The following is a 17816-nucleotide window of genomic DNA, read 5'->3' as shown; positions in this document are numbered from 1 at the left end:
GAGAGGAGAGGCGGCTCAGCAGCGCCATGCACAGGAACAGATTGTCCGCACGGGCTGCGGAGTCTCCCTCCCTGCGGATATCCCAGACCCTGCTGCTGCCACAATCCTGTGTGCTGTGCTCGGGGATGGCCCCGCTGCAGCAGGGAGGGGGCACCAGATGCCTCACTGGCTGAACCCGTGCTGTGACACCGAGAGTCTGCGGAGCCGCCGGGTGCCCCTCACACGCCCCGGCTCCCTTCACACGCTCCCGGTCCCCCTCACACGCCCCGGTTCGAGCGCGACGGATCCCCCTCACACGCCCTCGGTTTTCCCTCACGGGTTCCGGTTCGAGCCGCCGCGTCCTCCTCAGACGCCGTCGGTTCTCGGCCGCCGAGTCTCCCCCACAAGCCCTCAGTTCCGGCAGCATGGTCCCACTCACATTCTCCCAGTTTCCCCTCACAGGCTCCCGGCTCCCCCTCACACACCCCCGGTTCCTGGCCGCCGGATCCCCCTCACACGCTCCTGGTTTCCGGCGGCCGGGTTCCCCTCACATCCCCGCCCCCGGCTCCCCCTCACCCGCTCCCGGTTCCCTCACACGCTCCCGGTTCCCGGCCGCCGGCTCCCCTCACCGTGCCCCGCTCCGGGCGCTCCTCCCGCCGTGCCTCCCGGCCCGTTCCCGGCTCCCCGCGGCGCGGCACGGAGCGCAGGCGGAGCGGCTGCCGCTGCCACACGCAGGCGGCCAGGAGCGGGGCGGAGCGGCCCAGGGCCAGCTCAGCGCAGCGCCGCAGCAGCGCCTCGCCGCCCGGGCCCGCCGCCGCCAACAGGCGGGAGCGCAGCGCGTCCTCGGGCAGCGCCGGCCGCCGCAGCGCCTCCATCGCGCCGGGACCGCGCTCCGCCCCGGGGAGGAGCGGCGCGATGGCGGCGGCGGCGCCGCGCTCTGTGCCGGGAGCGCTGCGTGTGCACGGGCAGCGACCACAGCGCCTGTGCCGGCGGCGGTAGAATTCAGTGCCAGCCTTTGCTTTCCCTTCGTCCTCCCTTCTCCCCCCTTCTTTTCCCTTTTCTGTTCGAATCTGAAGAGGCCTCAGGTGCCTCCCGTTTTCCTTCCTCTCTCACCTTCCAGGTCCTGTTTTCCGGACTTTCTTCTTTCCTTATAAAACCCTTGATAACCCGTTCCCCACTTAAGGCTTTGTCGCATCCTTGTTTTTCTGCCTCCTGGCTGCTGTGGGTGAAGGTCTGGCTTTCAGGAGCACACCCTGCTCCCTCTGCTCCAGAATCCAGCCTTGCAGCTATCCCAATCTCCTGCTGCTGAGGGCTTCCTTAGACTCTTCCTCAAATTAAAAATATCCTGGAAGCTTATTTCTTGACGTTAGAACAATTTCTACAAGTCCTTGAGATGTGAGCATGATGGTTAAAATCCCACTGTGCAAATGAAGGTTTGCCCCTTCTTTCGCCCTCTCCATGCTCTGTCCTCTCCCGTACTTTGTCATCTCAACAACTTCTAAGGAAAACTGCTAAGGAAACCTTTCTCATCTTGTCAATTGGCAATTAAACTGCTCTTGAATTCAGTTTTAAAATAGGTTTTAATTTCAGGCTCTGCCCATGCTATGGATTTGCATTTTGGATTAGATTGTTGGTGCTGAACAAGCTCTGTGCTGCTTTAAAGCCTTTCTGCAGGGCTCCAAGGATGACCCTGGCAGGGAGTGCAGGAGCGTTGTGCCCTCCTTGTTTAGAGATGGAGGGCGTTAGGCCAGGTTCCTTGAAAAGCCATCCTGGAGCGGGTGAAATGGAGGCACTGGAATTCCTTTGGGAAATGGTCCATCCAGGACAGAGCCACGGTGCCAGAAGCTGTTTGTCTGATGGTCAGTTCATGCTCTGATCCGTGCAGGGCCAGCCCCTCGGGAAATGCAGGAGCCAAAGCCAGCAAGGAGAGGAGAGGACACGAGCTGAGCTCAGAGAGCTGGAGAGAGGAAATGCCCCAGATGTGCCTGGAGCACGGCCCTGCCCAGCAGCTTTTCTGACGGTTCAGTGCTCAACAAGCTGAAAGCTGAGATAGCTTCTCCTTCAGCTGAAATTCAATGCGGGTTTTAATTCCTTTTTTTTTTTTTCCTTTTTTCTGATGTGTCCTTAGAGCTGCTTCAAGTGATAGAAATGAAGTAGGCTGGAGCACCACTGGCACAATAATTACATTTTCCACTTCCTCTTTTCCTTTCAAAAGTATATGTAGATAATATGAACTATTTAACTCTGTGGTTTGGGACAATCATTCTTTTTTCCCTTTCTTTGGAAGAGAGATGTGAGTCCTGAGACCCTGTGCCAATGCTCCCTGCATTTTATTGACGTTTTTACAATTAAACAAGGAGCTGATAAGATTGACAAGGAAGTTACAACTCAGGAGCTGGCCAGGCAGCAGCCTCCAAACTCTGGGTGATGCAAAGAGCAGCAGGGTGTGCAGGCTGCTTTCCAGTGTGAGATTAATCCATAATAACCTGCTCACTGACATCACAGTCACTTCTTAGAGGCCACTTGTTATTTCCCGAGGTGCAGGAGCCGGAGCGTTTGACCAAGCCTGGGCAGAAGGATGGAGAATATTCCTGTCAGATTTCTCCTTCTCTTCCTGTGCCAGCAGGAGAAACCCATCCCCGTTCAGGGATTCGTTCCGTGTGAGTGTGTAGCTCAGAGCTAAAGCAGTGCCCCGGAGCACGAATGATTTAATCTGCGCTGCCCCTCAGCCGTGCGAGGGCTGAGCAGGGCGCTGGGAAGTGGGGCCGAGCCCATTCCGGGCACTCGCACTCGGAGCTTGAGCCTTTGGAGTCACCAGCGGAGACTGAGCTGCCTCTGTGCTCAGAGAGGGGAGACACCTTCCTCTGCAGGGAATGCTTTTCCAGCCGGGTTTTCCCTCTGGTAGCTCGAGCCTCGCCTCTTCCAGAGCAGACCACGCAGTGCCCCCGGGGCTTTGCCGCTGGGAGCACTGGGAGAGATCCCGGGAGCACTGGGAGGGAACTGGGAGCACAGGGAATGCCAGGAGGGAACCGGGAGGGAGAGTGGGAGCAGCGGCAGTGAGCGAGAAGGAGCCCTGGGAGGGATCTCAGGAGCCCTGGGAAGGAATCGTGCTCCCAGCTCCTGCCCAGCGCTCTCCCCATCCCTGCCGGGGCTTGCCAGGAAGAGGGATACTGGCAGGGAACTGGGAGGGAGCTGCTCAGCACTCTGCAAGGTGCAGCAGCCCCAGGGGTGACCAGTGAGGAGGGGGAAGAGCCCCCAGTCCCTCCACAGTGCCCCCAAAAAGGGGGTTTATGAGGAGAAAAGGGATTTAAATGCAGGGGGAAAAGCTTGTCTGTAATTGTATTTGAACTGGGGGAGGATTCCCATTTACCTGTGATTTGAAGGGTCTCAGTTGAAGGAAAGCACACTTTTTCCTTCATTATGGGTGCCTCACTTGGCGGGCAGTCACTGCTTTCCATGATTTTCATATTTAAATGGAAGGAGAAACCCTTTATGCTGCTGTTTGACTTGAGGGGAAGAGCCCCATTTTCATCATCTTCAGGTTCAGGCTGAGGGCAAACACCGCTGTGCCTGGTCTGAAAGGGCTTCCCTTGAGAGGAACCTCTCGATGTGCCACTGTAAGAGTTCCACCGAGGGGGAGCCTCCATTTGAAGGGACCTTCACAGGTGAAAAAGATGTCCAGAAGCCCCAGAATGGTCTTTCTTGAGAGAAATTTAAAAGGGAAACTGTATTTCCACTATTTTTAAAAGACTAAACTGGGCAAAATCCGCCTTGATTCACTTTTTATTTGAGTGTAAATTAAGGGCAGACCCTCCTTGTGCACAATCATGTAGGGATGTAAATGGAGAGGGAACCTCCGTTCTGCCCTGGATTCGAGGCTTTGGAGTGGCGACAAGAGGGAGTTTGCCCTGGGTTTAATTCCTGCAGCGATTGAACTGGAGCGGTGAGGCTGAGCTGGCGCTGCCGGGCTGGCCTCAGGCTCTCGCTGGGGATGGCAAACGCCGGCAGGCACCGAGCAATGCCGCCGCACGCCCGGCACTGCCTGTGCCGCGCCCGCCGCGCCCAGCAGCGCTGGGAGCTCCATGGAGCAGCTCAGCGCCCGCTCCGCGCTCGGCCCTGCGAGCCCGGCCCGGAGCGTGGGCTCGGGACACATCCCCATGGTGGGGCAGAGCCGCTGCTCGGGCCCGGGGATCCTTTATCGCCCTGCTGCAGCTGCCAGGGGCCGAGGGCACAGTCCTGCTTCCCAGGCTGGAACCCTGCTGCTTCACCTCTCGCTCTCTTGCCATGGTTTGTGCCAGAATAAATTCAAAGAATTCCCCCCGGTCGTGTCCCTTATTCCGGTGACCGGTGAGTGATCTCTCCCTGGCCTTTGCCGACCCTCGAGCCTTTGCTGCTGTGTTCTGTTGCCTGCCCAGGGGCAGCAGAAGAGGCACAGAGCGCTTCTGCTGGCCCCGGGCACCTGGCCCAGCCCAGCCCAAGAATCCCTGCGGGAATTCACTGCTGAGAGCCCCAGAAGCTCCTCCCCACGGAGGTGCCTTTATTTTAAAGCAGGGCTTTTACGGGAAAAGGATCAGACTTTACCTGACCTCTACCCTTCCCTCCTCCTCCCCGTCCCTCGCTACTTGTCCCGCACGCTGATTGATCAAAATGGCCAAAATCCCTCCCACACCAATATTGCTTTTAAATTGCGGCAGTGGCCGTGCTCGCTGTGTCGGGCCGGGAGCGGAGCGGCGGCGGCACCCGGAGCCCGGCGAGGCGGCGGCGGAGCTCGGAGCGGCTCCAGCCCAGGTGGGACCCGCGGTCGGCGCTGCCCCAGCTCGGGGCTCGCTGCGGGCGGAGGGGCCGCGGTGAGGGGCGGGGGGGTTCTGGCGAGTTCCTTGTGCCGGGTGTCCCCGTGTCCCCCCTGCGCTGAGGCCGCCGAGGCAGCGGCTGCCCGCGGTGTCCCCCGTGCCCCGATCGTCGGAGCAAAGCCGGTGGCGCGGCAGCGCAGCCGGAGCTGCCACCGCCCTGCCGAGCCTCGGGCTCCCGCAGGGCCGGCAGCAGCACTGACCGCTCATCGTGTCCCTTGCAGGGTGCCACCAGCGCCGCTGTAAAGCTGCTCCCGAGGCCGAGCTCCCAGAGGCTTTGCCAGCGCTCCTGATGTCGCCGGAGCAAGGTGCTGTTTGTTCCTGTCAGAGAGATGCCGGCTGTGAGCTGGAGGAGAGTGAATCCTGCTCCATTCATGGAGTTGGAAATGAGCCCCAGCATCTCCAGGAGGGACCGGCAGCCGGGGTTCCAGACTTGCTTGGGGCACAAGTGGCTACTCCGCACAAGCAGGGGGATGCCCCTTGTGAGCGTGCAGTGAGTGAAGATGTGGAGAGTGGATTCTGCACCAGGGATGGGAGTGTGAGGGAGCCCCTGGCTCCCCAGGGCACATCAGCAACCGGCAACGAACACAACAGGGACCTCAGAAGATTCCTGGGTGAGTGCAGGGCCACCCCTGGGGCCTCTAGGGAGGGGCCAGTGTCCCCTCCCAAGGCCAGGGCTGGCAGGTGTGTGGCTGTTTCCCGAGGTGTGGAAGAGGCCTGGTGCTCTGCTGGGCCCCATCAGTGGCTGGCAGCAAGAGCCCCAGCTGCCCCCAAGGCTGTGCAGCTCTCCTGCTGCAGCCTGTGCCCACAGCTGTGTCCCTGGCTGTGGCCAGAGCTGTGTCCCTGGCCGTGCCCAGGCTCTGGGCTCTCTGGCTGCCAGCTGAGCGAGGGCCACACTGGCTGAGGGCTCCCTGCTGTGCTCCCTGGGCAGGGGCTGAGCAGATTGCAGGGCCGGCTCTGCTTCTGGCAGCCAGCAGCTCTTTCCTGCTCCAGGTGAACGGCTCAGGTGCCATCCTGTGATCATGGATGTGGTGATCCTTCTCCTGTTCCTGGCGCTGGCTTTAGTAGTGGCCTTGGCTGTGCTGGCAGGTAAGGCAGGGGCAGCAGCCTGGGCCCAGCCCCTCGGGGCAGAGCGGGCTCCCTGCTCCCTGCAGAGGGCAATGCTCAGACCTTCTCCTCTTGCCCCTGCAGCACGGCAGGCTCCAGTGACAACTGCCACTCCGCTGTTGGATGTGGGCTGTCCCCCTGGCTGGGTTGGGCACAAGGGGGTCTGCTACTACTTCTCAAGAGATTACGACACCTGGGAGCAGGGTCAGGAACGCTGCTCCGAGCTGAACGCCTCCCTGGCCATTGCCAAGGATGAGGAGGCCATGGTGAGTGAGGGGCTGCGGGCGGTGCGGGCTGGCTGAGGGCAGCCTGGGGGTGCTCCTGGGCCGGGCTCGGGGCTCGTAGGGCTGGGGGTGCAGCCCCGGGCCGGGGCCTTGCAGGGAAGGAGCCCCGGCGTGCGGGGGCAGCCCCGGGCACGTGTCCCCCCGAGGGGCCGGGGCAGCTGCCACTCCTCTCTCCCGGGCAGGATTTGCTCTTCCGCCTCCGCGGGAACGGCGATTACTGGCTCGGGCTGCGCAGACGGGGCCAGCGCCTGCACTGGGGGGACGGCAGCAGCTACAGCTCCCGGTGAGTGCCGGGGAGCCGGGCAGGGCCTGGCCGGACAGGGGCACAAGGTGTTCCCCTGGCAGCCAGCGCTGCCTCTGCTCCTCCCTGCAGGGTTCCTGTCTTTGGCGATGCCGAGTGCGTGTACCTGGCTGACGAGAGATTCAGGAGTGAGAACTGCTCCAATCCGCGGCCGTATGTCTGCAGCAAGGCCCAAGCTCCCCTGTGACGGGGGCTGCAGAAAGGACCTTCTCCACGCTGGGCAGTGCCAGCTTCCCCTCTCAGCCCAGCCCAGGGCTGTCCTTCCTCAGCTGCACCCTGTGCCTTGCACTGCCTCTCAGGGTCACCTCAGTGCCTGTCCATCCCCAGAGCCAGCGCTGGGCTGGGGCTGCAAAGGAAACGTCTCTGCAATCCATCCTGCCACCCATGCTGCCTGCAGGGAGTTCAGTGCCCTCATTATATGTGGGAAACATGGCTTTCTGTTTAAAATTATGTTAGAAGTTTTTTTAAGGAATAAAATCCCACAATTGGGTGCTTTTCTCTTTGCACACATTTGACCTAAATTGTTCTTTATATACTGTTATATTTTCGGTCTCTATGCATATTCATAATAGTTTATACATATTGAAACATTTCTTGGAATTAACATGTTCTTTTGCTTGGTTTTAACCTTTGACTTGTCTTCCTGCCATCTTCTTGATTTAACGGATATTTTTTTTTCTTTTGGTTCATTCTTCTTGTATTTTCACTCCCTGCTAATGAGGGTCAGTAGATTTTTTTTTTTTTCCAGTTTCAGCGGTTTTATTTCCATGTTCTTGTCTTTTACATAAGGCAGTCCCCGAATATGGGAAATAAGTTGTTTTACACCATTTTCTCAGTTAGTTACATGGAAAAGTCATTCTATCTTTTCACAGTCTCTATTATGCTCTGGTCTAAGATAGTATCTATTACACCACTATTTATAAAAGTTTTACAATGCATTTATAAACTGACAGATTATACTATATCAAAAGCTGTAATTACAAATTTTACTATATCAGGATTTTTGTGATCAATAATAACTTGTAAAATAAAGGTTAGTACATAAATGTGAAAGCCGATACCTATATTTGTTACTTATATCACTCTACAACAAGCTCAAATGGGGAATCCAAATCGCCCTGGGCTCTTGGAAATTATCACTGGCCTGATGGTGACACTTTTGGACTGTCCTTGGAAGATGTGAGAAATGACCCTCACTTTTAAAATTCTGAAGTTTTATTAAACGTTAACAAAAAATACAACATGGCACTGAATAAGGAAAAATTACAGCGCTGGGCTCTCTGGGTCTGTCAGCCACGTGCTCGATTACAAAGTGGATGCTCTGCCTTTTATGCCCCCAGCCCCTCCCAAAGTTTGGTCAGTCAGCTCCTCCTGTGCCCTGCCCTGCTGGAGATCACTTCCTGACACCTTGACTGCAGCTCAGGTGCTGTCCTGTGGCCCTGCTGGCACTGAGCCGGCCCTGCCCAAATGCCCTGACTGCTGAGGCTGTGTGAGAAGCAACTGCTCACTTTAAAAAATTTCAAAAAGTTTATTAAACCTTGACAAAAATACAACAAAAGGACTACATAAGGAAGAAGTTGTGGCGCTGGGAGCTGTCTTGGTGGCTGCCTACCTCGTGGCCGATTCAACTTCAAGATGGGTGCTCAGTCTTTTATCCCCCTGGGGGTTGCATCAGCCAGCCCTGGCCCCTCCCAAGGTGTGTCAGTCAGCTCTTTGCCATTTATCGGTGAGACTGCTTTCCTGTAACTGGATTGGAGGTCAGGTGTTGCCGTGCTGCACTCCCTCAGCACCAAGCCTTTCCATTCCCACCTGCCCCATGCAAGGGGCACATGTGCACACCTTCTTCTGCCTGTCCTGGGCAACCCCGGCTGTCTGATGGCAACGATACCGTGGAAAAGGAAACTATGGGGAGAACAGAGGACATCCAAACTACAAATAACATCAATAACTACATACATAGTACAACATACATCACTAAAGCTTCTCTTAATATTCATACAATAGTCATCCGTTAATTGCAAGAGCCAGTAATCTCATTATCCATATATAACAAGCCCACCTATTCTTTTTTATGAGTTATTTGGCTCGACTAGTTTACTCATTACTAATAGCATCTGTTGATGTGGGTGAGGACAGTGTTGTAATACGACATGAAAAGATGACACGGACACTGCTGCTCTCCAGGTGAACAAAAAAGAGGGACCTTTATTTTCTGACTCTAACATTTATAGTTTTCCAAAAGTGACAATGGATTGGAGGGTGACAGTGCCACCTCTCCAATGACACTGGACAGACCAAGAGTCCATCAATTCTCTCCTCCTCCATGAAAGAATGCAAAACATAAGTTGTTTACAGAACTGTGTGTGAGAAAGTTTGTTACAAGAATGCAAACATCAGAAGGCTTAGCAAGGTCTTAGAAAATCAGGGTGACAGGACAGTGGAAAAGAGTTTTAAGTGAAATGATTGGTGGAGTTTGTGAACAGAGGTCCAGTATGGCTTTTACCCCCACCTCCCATGCCTAGAGAGTTGCTGTCTGCAGCAGGGTTATTATAATCTTCTTGGGGGCCAACCTGGTCTTGCCCTCTGGTTCTCACTATACTTCAGTTTTCATTGAATCATTTTAACATTCTTCACGGTTCTTAACAGATACTTGTAGATTTCATAGGACAGTTATATTAATGACTTATACAATTTAAATTCTGTGTTGAAAATGTTACTTAAAACAGTTATCTAAAGTACTTAGACTAGTCATGAGGCTTTCACTTGTCTTTCACAAAGTTCAAGAACAGGGGAGTAGTGTTAGTCTATCAATATATGAGAGAGTTCACACATTTTTACGTTTTAACAAGTCTACAACAAAATTAAGGCCTGAGGTAAGAATATAAATAACAGCAGTTTGAATGGGTTGGTTTGTATCTCTGTTATAAACTAAGCTGAACTCTGCATATTGTACACAGGGAGCTACAGGGGCTCCTCTGGTCAGTAGAGCTCAGTAGTGACACATTCACATTGACACACACACACACACACACGTCTGTTTTCTCAGATGAGACAGCAGCCCGATGCACAGAGCCACGCATCCAGAGCCGTGTTTCTGGGTGTGCTCACCCATGTGTGCACGTAGGGGTGTGTGCAGAACTGGTACACGCACAGGGGTGTTTGTTCACTGGTATAGAACCGAGGAGTACAGAGGTACCTGTTAGCAGCACACACCCACGGAGCCGTGCACGCTCCACTTGCACACGCTAGCGCACGTGTGCCACAGAGACCCTCACTTAGGTACAGTCTCTGCTAATGCACACGTGCTCACTGTGGGAATGGGCCCCCTATGGACAGAGGGACAGAACCTTCCTCTGTCCCCAAAAAGGGAAGAGCCCAGAAGTTTCTCCCGGTGATCAGGTAGAAAAGTCACCGATAGGACCTTGGGGACTTCACCTCAAGTTTGGGGACAGCTAATTGGCCATGAGCCAAAAGGTCCCGCCTGGGCCATTGAGTAGAAAAGCACAGAACAAAGAAGCCAAATGGCTTTTGTGAGGTGTCTTTACCAGGAGCACAAGCTTGTGGCACCTGGATCGCTTTGAGTTTGTTGTTTTGCCTTTATTAAACCTTTTTTGTTCCTGACGCTGTCACATCAGCCTCCTGCTCCTTTTATGCCTCCCGATGAAAGCTGAGCTATTCTGGGGTGTAAGGTTGGGGTGTTGAGAGCTCATCAGATCGGCTCAAAACCCCCCGGGCAAAACGCTACAGCTCACAAACACGAGATTTGCTTGTGTGTGTAGACTGTGTACGTTAACACAAGTGAATAAATCTGTGCACGCTAAGATGTGCCGTGTCATTAACACACGTATCTTATGCTCACACTTGGAGAGCCTGTGCACACTCACGAAACCAGGGCTGTACGCTAACACAGTCATACCTGAGAGGGGGTAATTTAACACACATGCACATAACGATGCACACAACGATGCACACAACACGTGTACACCTTGGTACACATATACCCATAGATACACACTGGTGCACACGTGTAAAGCACTCCCTAGAGCTCTTCTGAAAAGAGAGTAGTAGGACATTTGTACTGCTTGTTACCACCTTGCCACTTTAGGTAGTATTTCACTCTCTGTGCCTTTGGGGTGGGATACAAACTAGAACAGAGAGAAAGGTACTGAAAAGAGAGAGAACAAGGCACAGTGCTGGCTGTCACCTGTCCTCAGAATGATGGAAATACTGAGGCACTTTCCAGTAGATGAGACTGAAGGCTTTGAAATGAAGAGGTTTTCAAAATTCAAATTTTCAAATTCTCTCAGTCTTCCCATGGTATACATTAATATGTCTCATCCTGTACCTCTGTTCTTTTAAGGCCAAATATAGATTTGTTGCATCTTCTCTGAAGAAGGCAATACAAAAACCAAACCCAAGTCCCTTTCCCCCCGCTGCTTAAATAAGAAGCTGTCTTTCTTCTCCTGTTAGGCAAAATTCAAGAGGATTTCTGATATAATGAACAGCATTTGGAAATACAATCCAAAAATTTGTATTAAACTAGTTTCTGAATTGCCCAAATTATTCTATACAATCAGGCAGTGTATCAAACTTCCCACAGAGAAAGAGCAGCTCAGCTCTTTCTTATGTCATGAAGATGTCACGTCGTTAACAACATTTCTGTGCAAAGTTTCCACGAGGTATTTGGAAACTGCTTTCTCTGGAAGGCTTTGTAAGTTTGCAAATGAAGTAATTACAAATGCACTAATGAAAGCAGAATGTTAGTAGAGGTTTCCTAACCTATCTCATAACTTTAATTACAATTGGATCTGCATACAAAACTTATGAGTGATGTACAACATCTAAATATGTGACAGCGAATAAGAAATCCTTACAAGTGTACTGTTCAAAGAGTAAATAAATAGGTTAAGGTATTCTCCACCCCTTACACAGCTTGGCTGTTGTGTTTTGTCAAGGCTTACTCCTTACCTTTTAACTAAAAGGGGAGGTGCTTGAGATCCCTATCATTGTGGAGAGCGGCTCACACTTCATTTTAGCTACAGGTTCTCCCGACAGAACCCATCTCCCTGATTAGTTAAAAGGAAAGAGAAAGAAAGGAGAGAAAAAAGAAAGAAGCAGCTTTGCCTTCTTTGGAAATAAAAGCAAACCATTAGCTTATATTCTCGGAACATCAGTGGAAGCAGCTGCCGAGCTGCTCACATGGAGCTCTCGTGTCCGCGTGGCTCCCCGCTGGTGAACATCGCCGGGGACTCTCCATAGCTTGGTGCCCCCAGGCCAGCCCCACTGGGCACAGCTGCCCCCAGCACTCCTGAGTCACCGCAGGCAGCTCCATACGGACGAGCCCACAGCGCCGGGGTCACCCTCCCAAGAGGCACTTACTGCTTGTCGTGCCAGACACGATTGTATCCTGCACTCTGAGCTGCCGCTCCCTCCCCATCGAGCTGGCGCTGCGCCTTCGCGCATCCTCGCTCCGCGTCTGCTCAGCCCCACACCGCTGGGTTGCGGAGAGGGACCCACAGCAGAGGCGGGCAAGGTCGGCAGTGTCGGGCGGTGGGGCCCGACCTTCTCCCTGTCCTGCCTTACCCCAGAGAAGGCAAATAATTAAACCTTTGTACCAACCCCCAGCAGCCGCGGAGCGTTTGGAAATCAGCTGAGGTTCGCCAAAGGCCGGCGGGAGGGGAGGACAGCTGGAAGAAAAAGAGCAGAAGCTTTGATGGGAGGAGGGATTGCCTGTTTGTCCTGATACGGGAGGGGGATGCTCAGAAAGCTGCTCTGCCTTTTGGAGATCTCTCCCTTCCCATCACAGGATAGAAGACAGTTCCTTTCAAAAGAAAAGGCCCGGAAGGGGGAAGGGGGGAAACAGCTTTTCCATCCTTTTAGCTGGAGACTGGGATTTGCAGCCTGGAGCTCAAGTTACTTAAAGGGCCAGGCTGGAGGGGACAGGGAGCACGGCTGGCCCCAGAAAGAAACGGGAAAGGGCCTAGGAAATCCATCTCTACATCCCTTGGCCCACTAACCATACAGTATTTTTATTAGTGCATGAACGTTCTGATTGCAGAGTTTAATTGTTTCCTAAAGACACCACAGCAAGGGGTGGTGATGCAGCTCAGGGTCCTGGGAAGGCTTTTTGCTGAAAACAATGGGGCAGTGGAACAGGGGGGCACTTCACGTGTCATTCTGGAAGTGATCTGCATATTGCAGTGGGATCTTACAGTAGCACATCGAGAGGTTCCTCTCAAGGGAAGCCCTTTCAGACCAGGGGCAGCGGTGTTTGCCTCAGTTTTAACCTTGGGATGATGAAAATGGGGCTCTTTCCCTCAATTCAAACCCATGGAACAGCATGATAAAGGTATTCTCCTTCCATTTAAACATGCAAATCATGGAAAACAGTGATTCCCAGTCAACTGAAAAACTGAAAATCATGAAGAAGCTGTATTTTCCCTCAACTGAGACCTTGCAAATCGTCGGTGAGTGGGGATCCTCTGCAAAAAAAAAAATTTCAAACCCAGACCATTATGGAAGAGGCATCGTTCCCTTCAATCTAACCCCCTTTTTTCCTCATAACCCCCCTTTCTTGGGGGCACTGTGGAGGGACTGGGGGCACTTCCCCCTCCTCACTGGTCACCCCTGGGGCTGCTGCACGTTGGAGGGTGCGGGGAAGCTCCATTTAGTGCCGGGAGGGAGTGAGAGAAGCTCCGGGGGGGGTGAATCCCGCTGGGGAGACCGGGCTTGGGCCGGCTGCGGTGTCCGACCTCCGGAGGGCAGCCCTGGGGAGCTGGGGGAGCCGGCCCATGGCCACGAGCGAGGAACACACCGGCTGGGAACGAAATGAAACAGAACAGAATGAAGTGCGATAGAGGAGCCCTCCTAGGGAGGGTCTCCGCCGCACTGGGAGAGCCGCACCGAGGGACGGTCGTGGCGCTGAAAGAGCGGCACGGGAAAGGCTGGGATGGGAGGTGTGAAGGGAACAAAGCACAGAGAATGGTGTAAAGTGTCACAAAGGTACTGCCGGCCCCAGGTGTCCCTGGAAGGGCTGCCTGCGGCTGCTGGGTGCGGCGGGCGCGGCACAGGCAGTGCCGGGCGTGCGGCGGCATCGCTCGGTGCTGGCGGCGTTTGCCATCCCCAGCGAGAGCCTGAGGCCAGCCCGGCAGCGACTTCCGCAGCGGCCCGGAGGATGGGGTCCGATCTCATAAAGATCAGGACGAATATTTAGATTTTTTTTTTCAATTTTAAAGGGCTGAGGGTTTTTTTTTTTTTTCTCTCGCAGTAGTTCCCTCCCTGTTCTTCCCCCCCTATGCCGGTTTTCCTTCGTCTGGAGACAAACCCCCAGTGTCCCCAGCCCCTCGGTCCCCTCCCCGGGGTGACTCCCCGCGGTCGCTGCCGGGCTGTGGCGGGGGCAGGAAGCTCCGGTCCCGCCGCCAGCTCGCAGCACACCGGGCCAGCGGCAGCGGGCAGAGGTGCTTTGGCTTCCTGTCCCCTCCCCCGCGTCCCCAGCCCAGTGCCACCACCCCCGTGTCCCCATCCTGTGTCCCCCGGGCTCTGCCGTCGCATGGAGGACGAGAACGGCTACTTGATCTTAGAGCGAGGGGACAAGCGGGGCTCTGCGGGGAGATGCCCACCCCGGCAGGGTGCAGGTACTGGGGGGTCGTGTCCGCTGGCCCCCCCCGATCTTTGGCGGAGAGGAGCTGGAGGGGGGCGGGTGCGAGCTGAAGGCACCCAGGAGTCGCCAAGAGCTACCCAGGGTGGGGAAACTGAGGCACGGCTCGAGGGAGGCAGGTCTGGGGGGCTTTTCTTGATACTGCGGTTGTCTGCTGTCCCATCCCCCGGAGCTGTGACCCCAAAAGATGGAGCAGAGGGGGTTTTTGGGGTCACCCAGGTCCTCGTGCCCCTGTCCAGGGGGGGTTGTCACTGAGCTGCTTTACCCCAGGGCTTCCTGCCTTGGGCTCTGGGGTTTTGGGGACGCGACAGGTGCTCCTGAGCCCGCTCTTTATTCCATATCCCTTCCCCAGCGGCAGGATCTGGCTTTCAAGGATCCCAGAGGGTCCCCGCAGCATCCCCCTGCTGTTCCCGCCGCCTCCTCCTGGCCCTGACGGCCGCCCTGGCGCTGTCCCTCGTGCTCTGCCGTGAGTTTGGGGGATGGCAGAGGGCTCCGGGCACCCCTTGCCAGCCCACCCTGACCGGGCTCGGCACGCCCCTCTGGCAGTCTCCTGGTGTGTGGCACAGCAGTGGCCGTCCGAGGGGACCGCGGGTTACGGGAGCGCCGCGCTGGGAATGGCCCGTTCGGGCTGGGATGGCATCCTCCGGGAGATGCGGAGGGTCCTGTGCCCGCCCCGAGGTAACGCTGCCCCGGGGGGCTCCTCAGAGCCTCCCCCCGGTACACAGAGGCCGGAGGTGCCCGCGGGTCCCGCAGCGCTGCCTCAGCGCGCCGTGTGCCCGCAGAGAGCCAGGGGTGCCGGCTGTGCGCCGTGGGCTGGAGGCTTATCGGGGCCAAGTGCTACTGGATCTCCGACGGGATGAACCCTTGGAACAGGAGCCGGGAGGACTGCAGGGACCGGGGCTCCGCGCTGCTGCTGCCCTGGGATCAGGATGAGCTGGTGAAGGGAATGAAGGCGCTGGGGATGCGGCTGCACCCGGGGGGCTGGAGGCACCCATGGAAGGCTGAGGGGCTTCCCAAAATCCCAAGTTCAGCCCCCTCGCTGTCTCCAAGCCCCCCCGGGTGCCTGTGGCAGAGTGCGGGGGACACGGTCACCAGTCCCACGGTCACCTGTCCCACCGCTGTTTTGGTCACCCCAGAACTGGCTCTGCCCTGGATGAGGACAGAGCCAGTCTTGGGGTGACCAAAACAGCGCCAACACTTCTCCCTTCCCGGGCCAGGAATTCCTGAATGAAAGCCTGCAGAATCCCACACGGCACTTCTGGATCGGCCTCTCGGTGCCTGTGGCCGGGACGGGCTGGACGTGGGAGAACGGCTCCGAGCTCGACCAGGACCTGTGAGCGCCGGGGGGAGCGCTCGGAGGGCACCCCACTGTCCCCGAGGGCACCCCATTGTCCCCCAGGGACCCCCAGGGGGTGACACGGGCTCCTTCCTGCCACCCGCAGGCTCCAGCTGGACCTCGAGAAGGGATCTGGATCCTGTGGAACGCTGAAGGGGAATGGGATCGTTCCTCAGCGCTGCGACACGAGGCTGCAGTGGATCTGCCAGAAAGAATCTGTGGAGATCTGAGCCTCCACTGCACCCCAAATCCAGCGTTAGTGCAGGAAAAATCCCAATTCCTGCGGATCTGGCATCCCCCGGGGATGGGCAGAGCTGCAGCCAGTGAAAGTCTCCCCGGGGCGGGCGATGGTGGAGGGAAATCGATCTAAAAACCGAATAAAACCTAAAAATAACTTGGGGAATTGCACTTTTGGGGCGAACACTGGGAAGAGGGATGGAGAAACGTGGCATTTTAAGGGGTGTTTTGGCGCCGGGATGATCCGACATTCAGCCGGAGGGGTGGAACTTGAGACTGATGGTCCACAGCGTCCTTGCCCATGTCCCCTGTGCTCCCCACCATGCCTGCCTGTGTCCCTCTCGTGTCCCCCGTGTCGGGGGGCACATTAGAGACGGTCCCCGGGAGTCCAATCGGGGAGCAATCCTCGGATATTCTCAATTTTAGGAGGCACCCGCAGCCTCTGAGCCCGTGCTGGCCTGCGCAGAGGACCAAGGACAACCAAGCAGCGATTAATTAGCTTAATAAACGGCTTCTAATTAGCGGGTAGGAGAAGTGAGGCCACAGGGCTGCTCTTGGAGGTGTTTCCCAGGGCTGGGAAAGCCGGGCTGTGAGCTCTGCAAAACGATGTGTCCATTTTCAGATACGTCTGGAAATGTATCAATTGATTAATCCCTTAAAAGTCTTTAAAATCCCTTAAATTTTAATAAATTTAACCCCAGCCTGTCACCATTCCCCCGAGCTCTGACTCCGTCCTCACCTTGGCACCACCCCCCAACTCTCACTTGAAGATACCAACCCACTCCTCCGCCAAAAAATTACAGAACCTGTCTGAAAATTAATTAAACGTTCTTTTCCAGACCCCTCTGGGGGGCCAAACCCGAGGATTTTCCACCTGCTGCCCTCCCTGGAGCCCAGTCCCGAGGGATGTTACATGAGACAGCGCTGCTGCTTTGCTTTTGGGGTGGGGATTCCCAGTTCGAGGGGTCCCCAACCTTTTTTTGGGGATTCCCACTTTTTTTTTTCTCGAGGGTCTCCCCACTTTTGGGCGTTTCCCCCCACCTTTTGGAGAGCTCCCCGCACTTGGAGGGGGATCCCCTCCGTTTCATTTGATCCGTTTCATGGATCCCTTCCCGATGTTTCACGCCTCTTCCAGCGGCGCTTTGCTGCCTCCTCATCTCTCACCTCGAGCATTCTGAGCTTTCATTTTTTCCATTTTAGGGGGCTGAGGGGTTTTATTTCCCTCTCGCAGTAGCTCCCTGTCCTTTCCCCCGTGGGCAGCATGCGGGTTTTCCTTCGTCTGGAGAGGAAACCGGAGCAGAGGTGACAACCCCCAGTGTCCCCAGCCCCTCGGTGCCCTCCCCGGGTGGCTCCCCGCGGTCGCTGCCGGGCTGTGGCGGGGGCAGGAAGCTCCGGTCCCGCCGCCAGCTCGCAGCACACCGGGCCAGCGGAGCGGGCAGAGATGCTCTGGCTTCCTGTCGCCTCCCCCGCGTCCCCAGCCCAGTGCCACCACCCCCGTGTCCCCATCAGTATTATCATTTAAATCATTATTTTATTTTATTATTATTATTATCATCATCATCATCATAATTATCATTATCATTATTATCATTTAAATCATTATTTTATTTATTATTATTATTATCATCATCATTATCATCATCATTATAATTGTCATTATTATCATTTAAATCATTATTATATTTTATTTTATTAATTATTATTATTACCACTACTACTACTATTAGTATTACCATTATCACTATGAAATAAATTAATAAATAAAAAAAACAAACCAGTGACTTATTCCCATTATTATTACTACTATTATATTTAACAATATAAATATTAATATTAATTAATTATTGATATTTAATACGAATATAATTAAAATAGAATGTTATTGCTTTACTATGTTATTAACACATTAATATATTAATATATTTATGAGCTATTGCTATTAATATAATTAATAGTTTATATTAATATTAATTCAATATTTAACTATTTATTAGTTATTTATAGATATAGATATAGATATAGATATAAATATATATAGATATAGATATAGACATAGATATAGATATAG

General features: G+C 54.5%; 2 protein-coding genes across 2 annotated transcripts; both read left to right on the top strand.

The window, feature by feature from the left end:
- The first annotated feature begins 5298 nt into the window (after positions 1-5298).
- On the top strand, positions 5299-7328 carry LOC119702810 (C-type lectin domain family 2 member B-like). The gene is made up of 3 exons (XM_038141437.1): positions 5299-6199; positions 6400-6500; positions 6591-7328. The coding sequence occupies exons 1-3, from the start codon at positions 5849-5851 to the stop codon at positions 6703-6705; spliced, it is 567 nt and encodes a 188-aa protein (XP_037997365.1). The 5' UTR covers positions 5299-5848; the 3' UTR covers positions 6706-7328.
- Positions 7329-13833: 6505 nt separating this feature from the next.
- On the top strand, positions 13834-17241 carry LOC119702809 (killer cell lectin-like receptor subfamily G member 1). Its single transcript, XM_038141436.1, has 6 exons — positions 13834-14152; positions 14528-14641; positions 14722-14853; positions 14958-15112; positions 15393-15508; positions 15618-17241. Exons 1-6 carry the CDS (start codon positions 14068-14070, stop codon positions 15739-15741), a joined length of 726 nt encoding a protein of 241 aa, XP_037997364.1. The 5' UTR covers positions 13834-14067; the 3' UTR covers positions 15742-17241.
- Positions 17242-17816: the final 575 nt, after the last annotated feature.

This window comes from Motacilla alba, chromosome 6 (genome assembly GCF_015832195.1).
Source record: "Motacilla alba alba isolate MOTALB_02 chromosome 6, Motacilla_alba_V1.0_pri, whole genome shotgun sequence".
NCBI lineage: Eukaryota > Metazoa > Chordata > Aves > Passeriformes > Motacillidae > Motacilla > Motacilla alba.
This window is presented reverse-complemented; position numbering and strand designations above follow the sequence as displayed.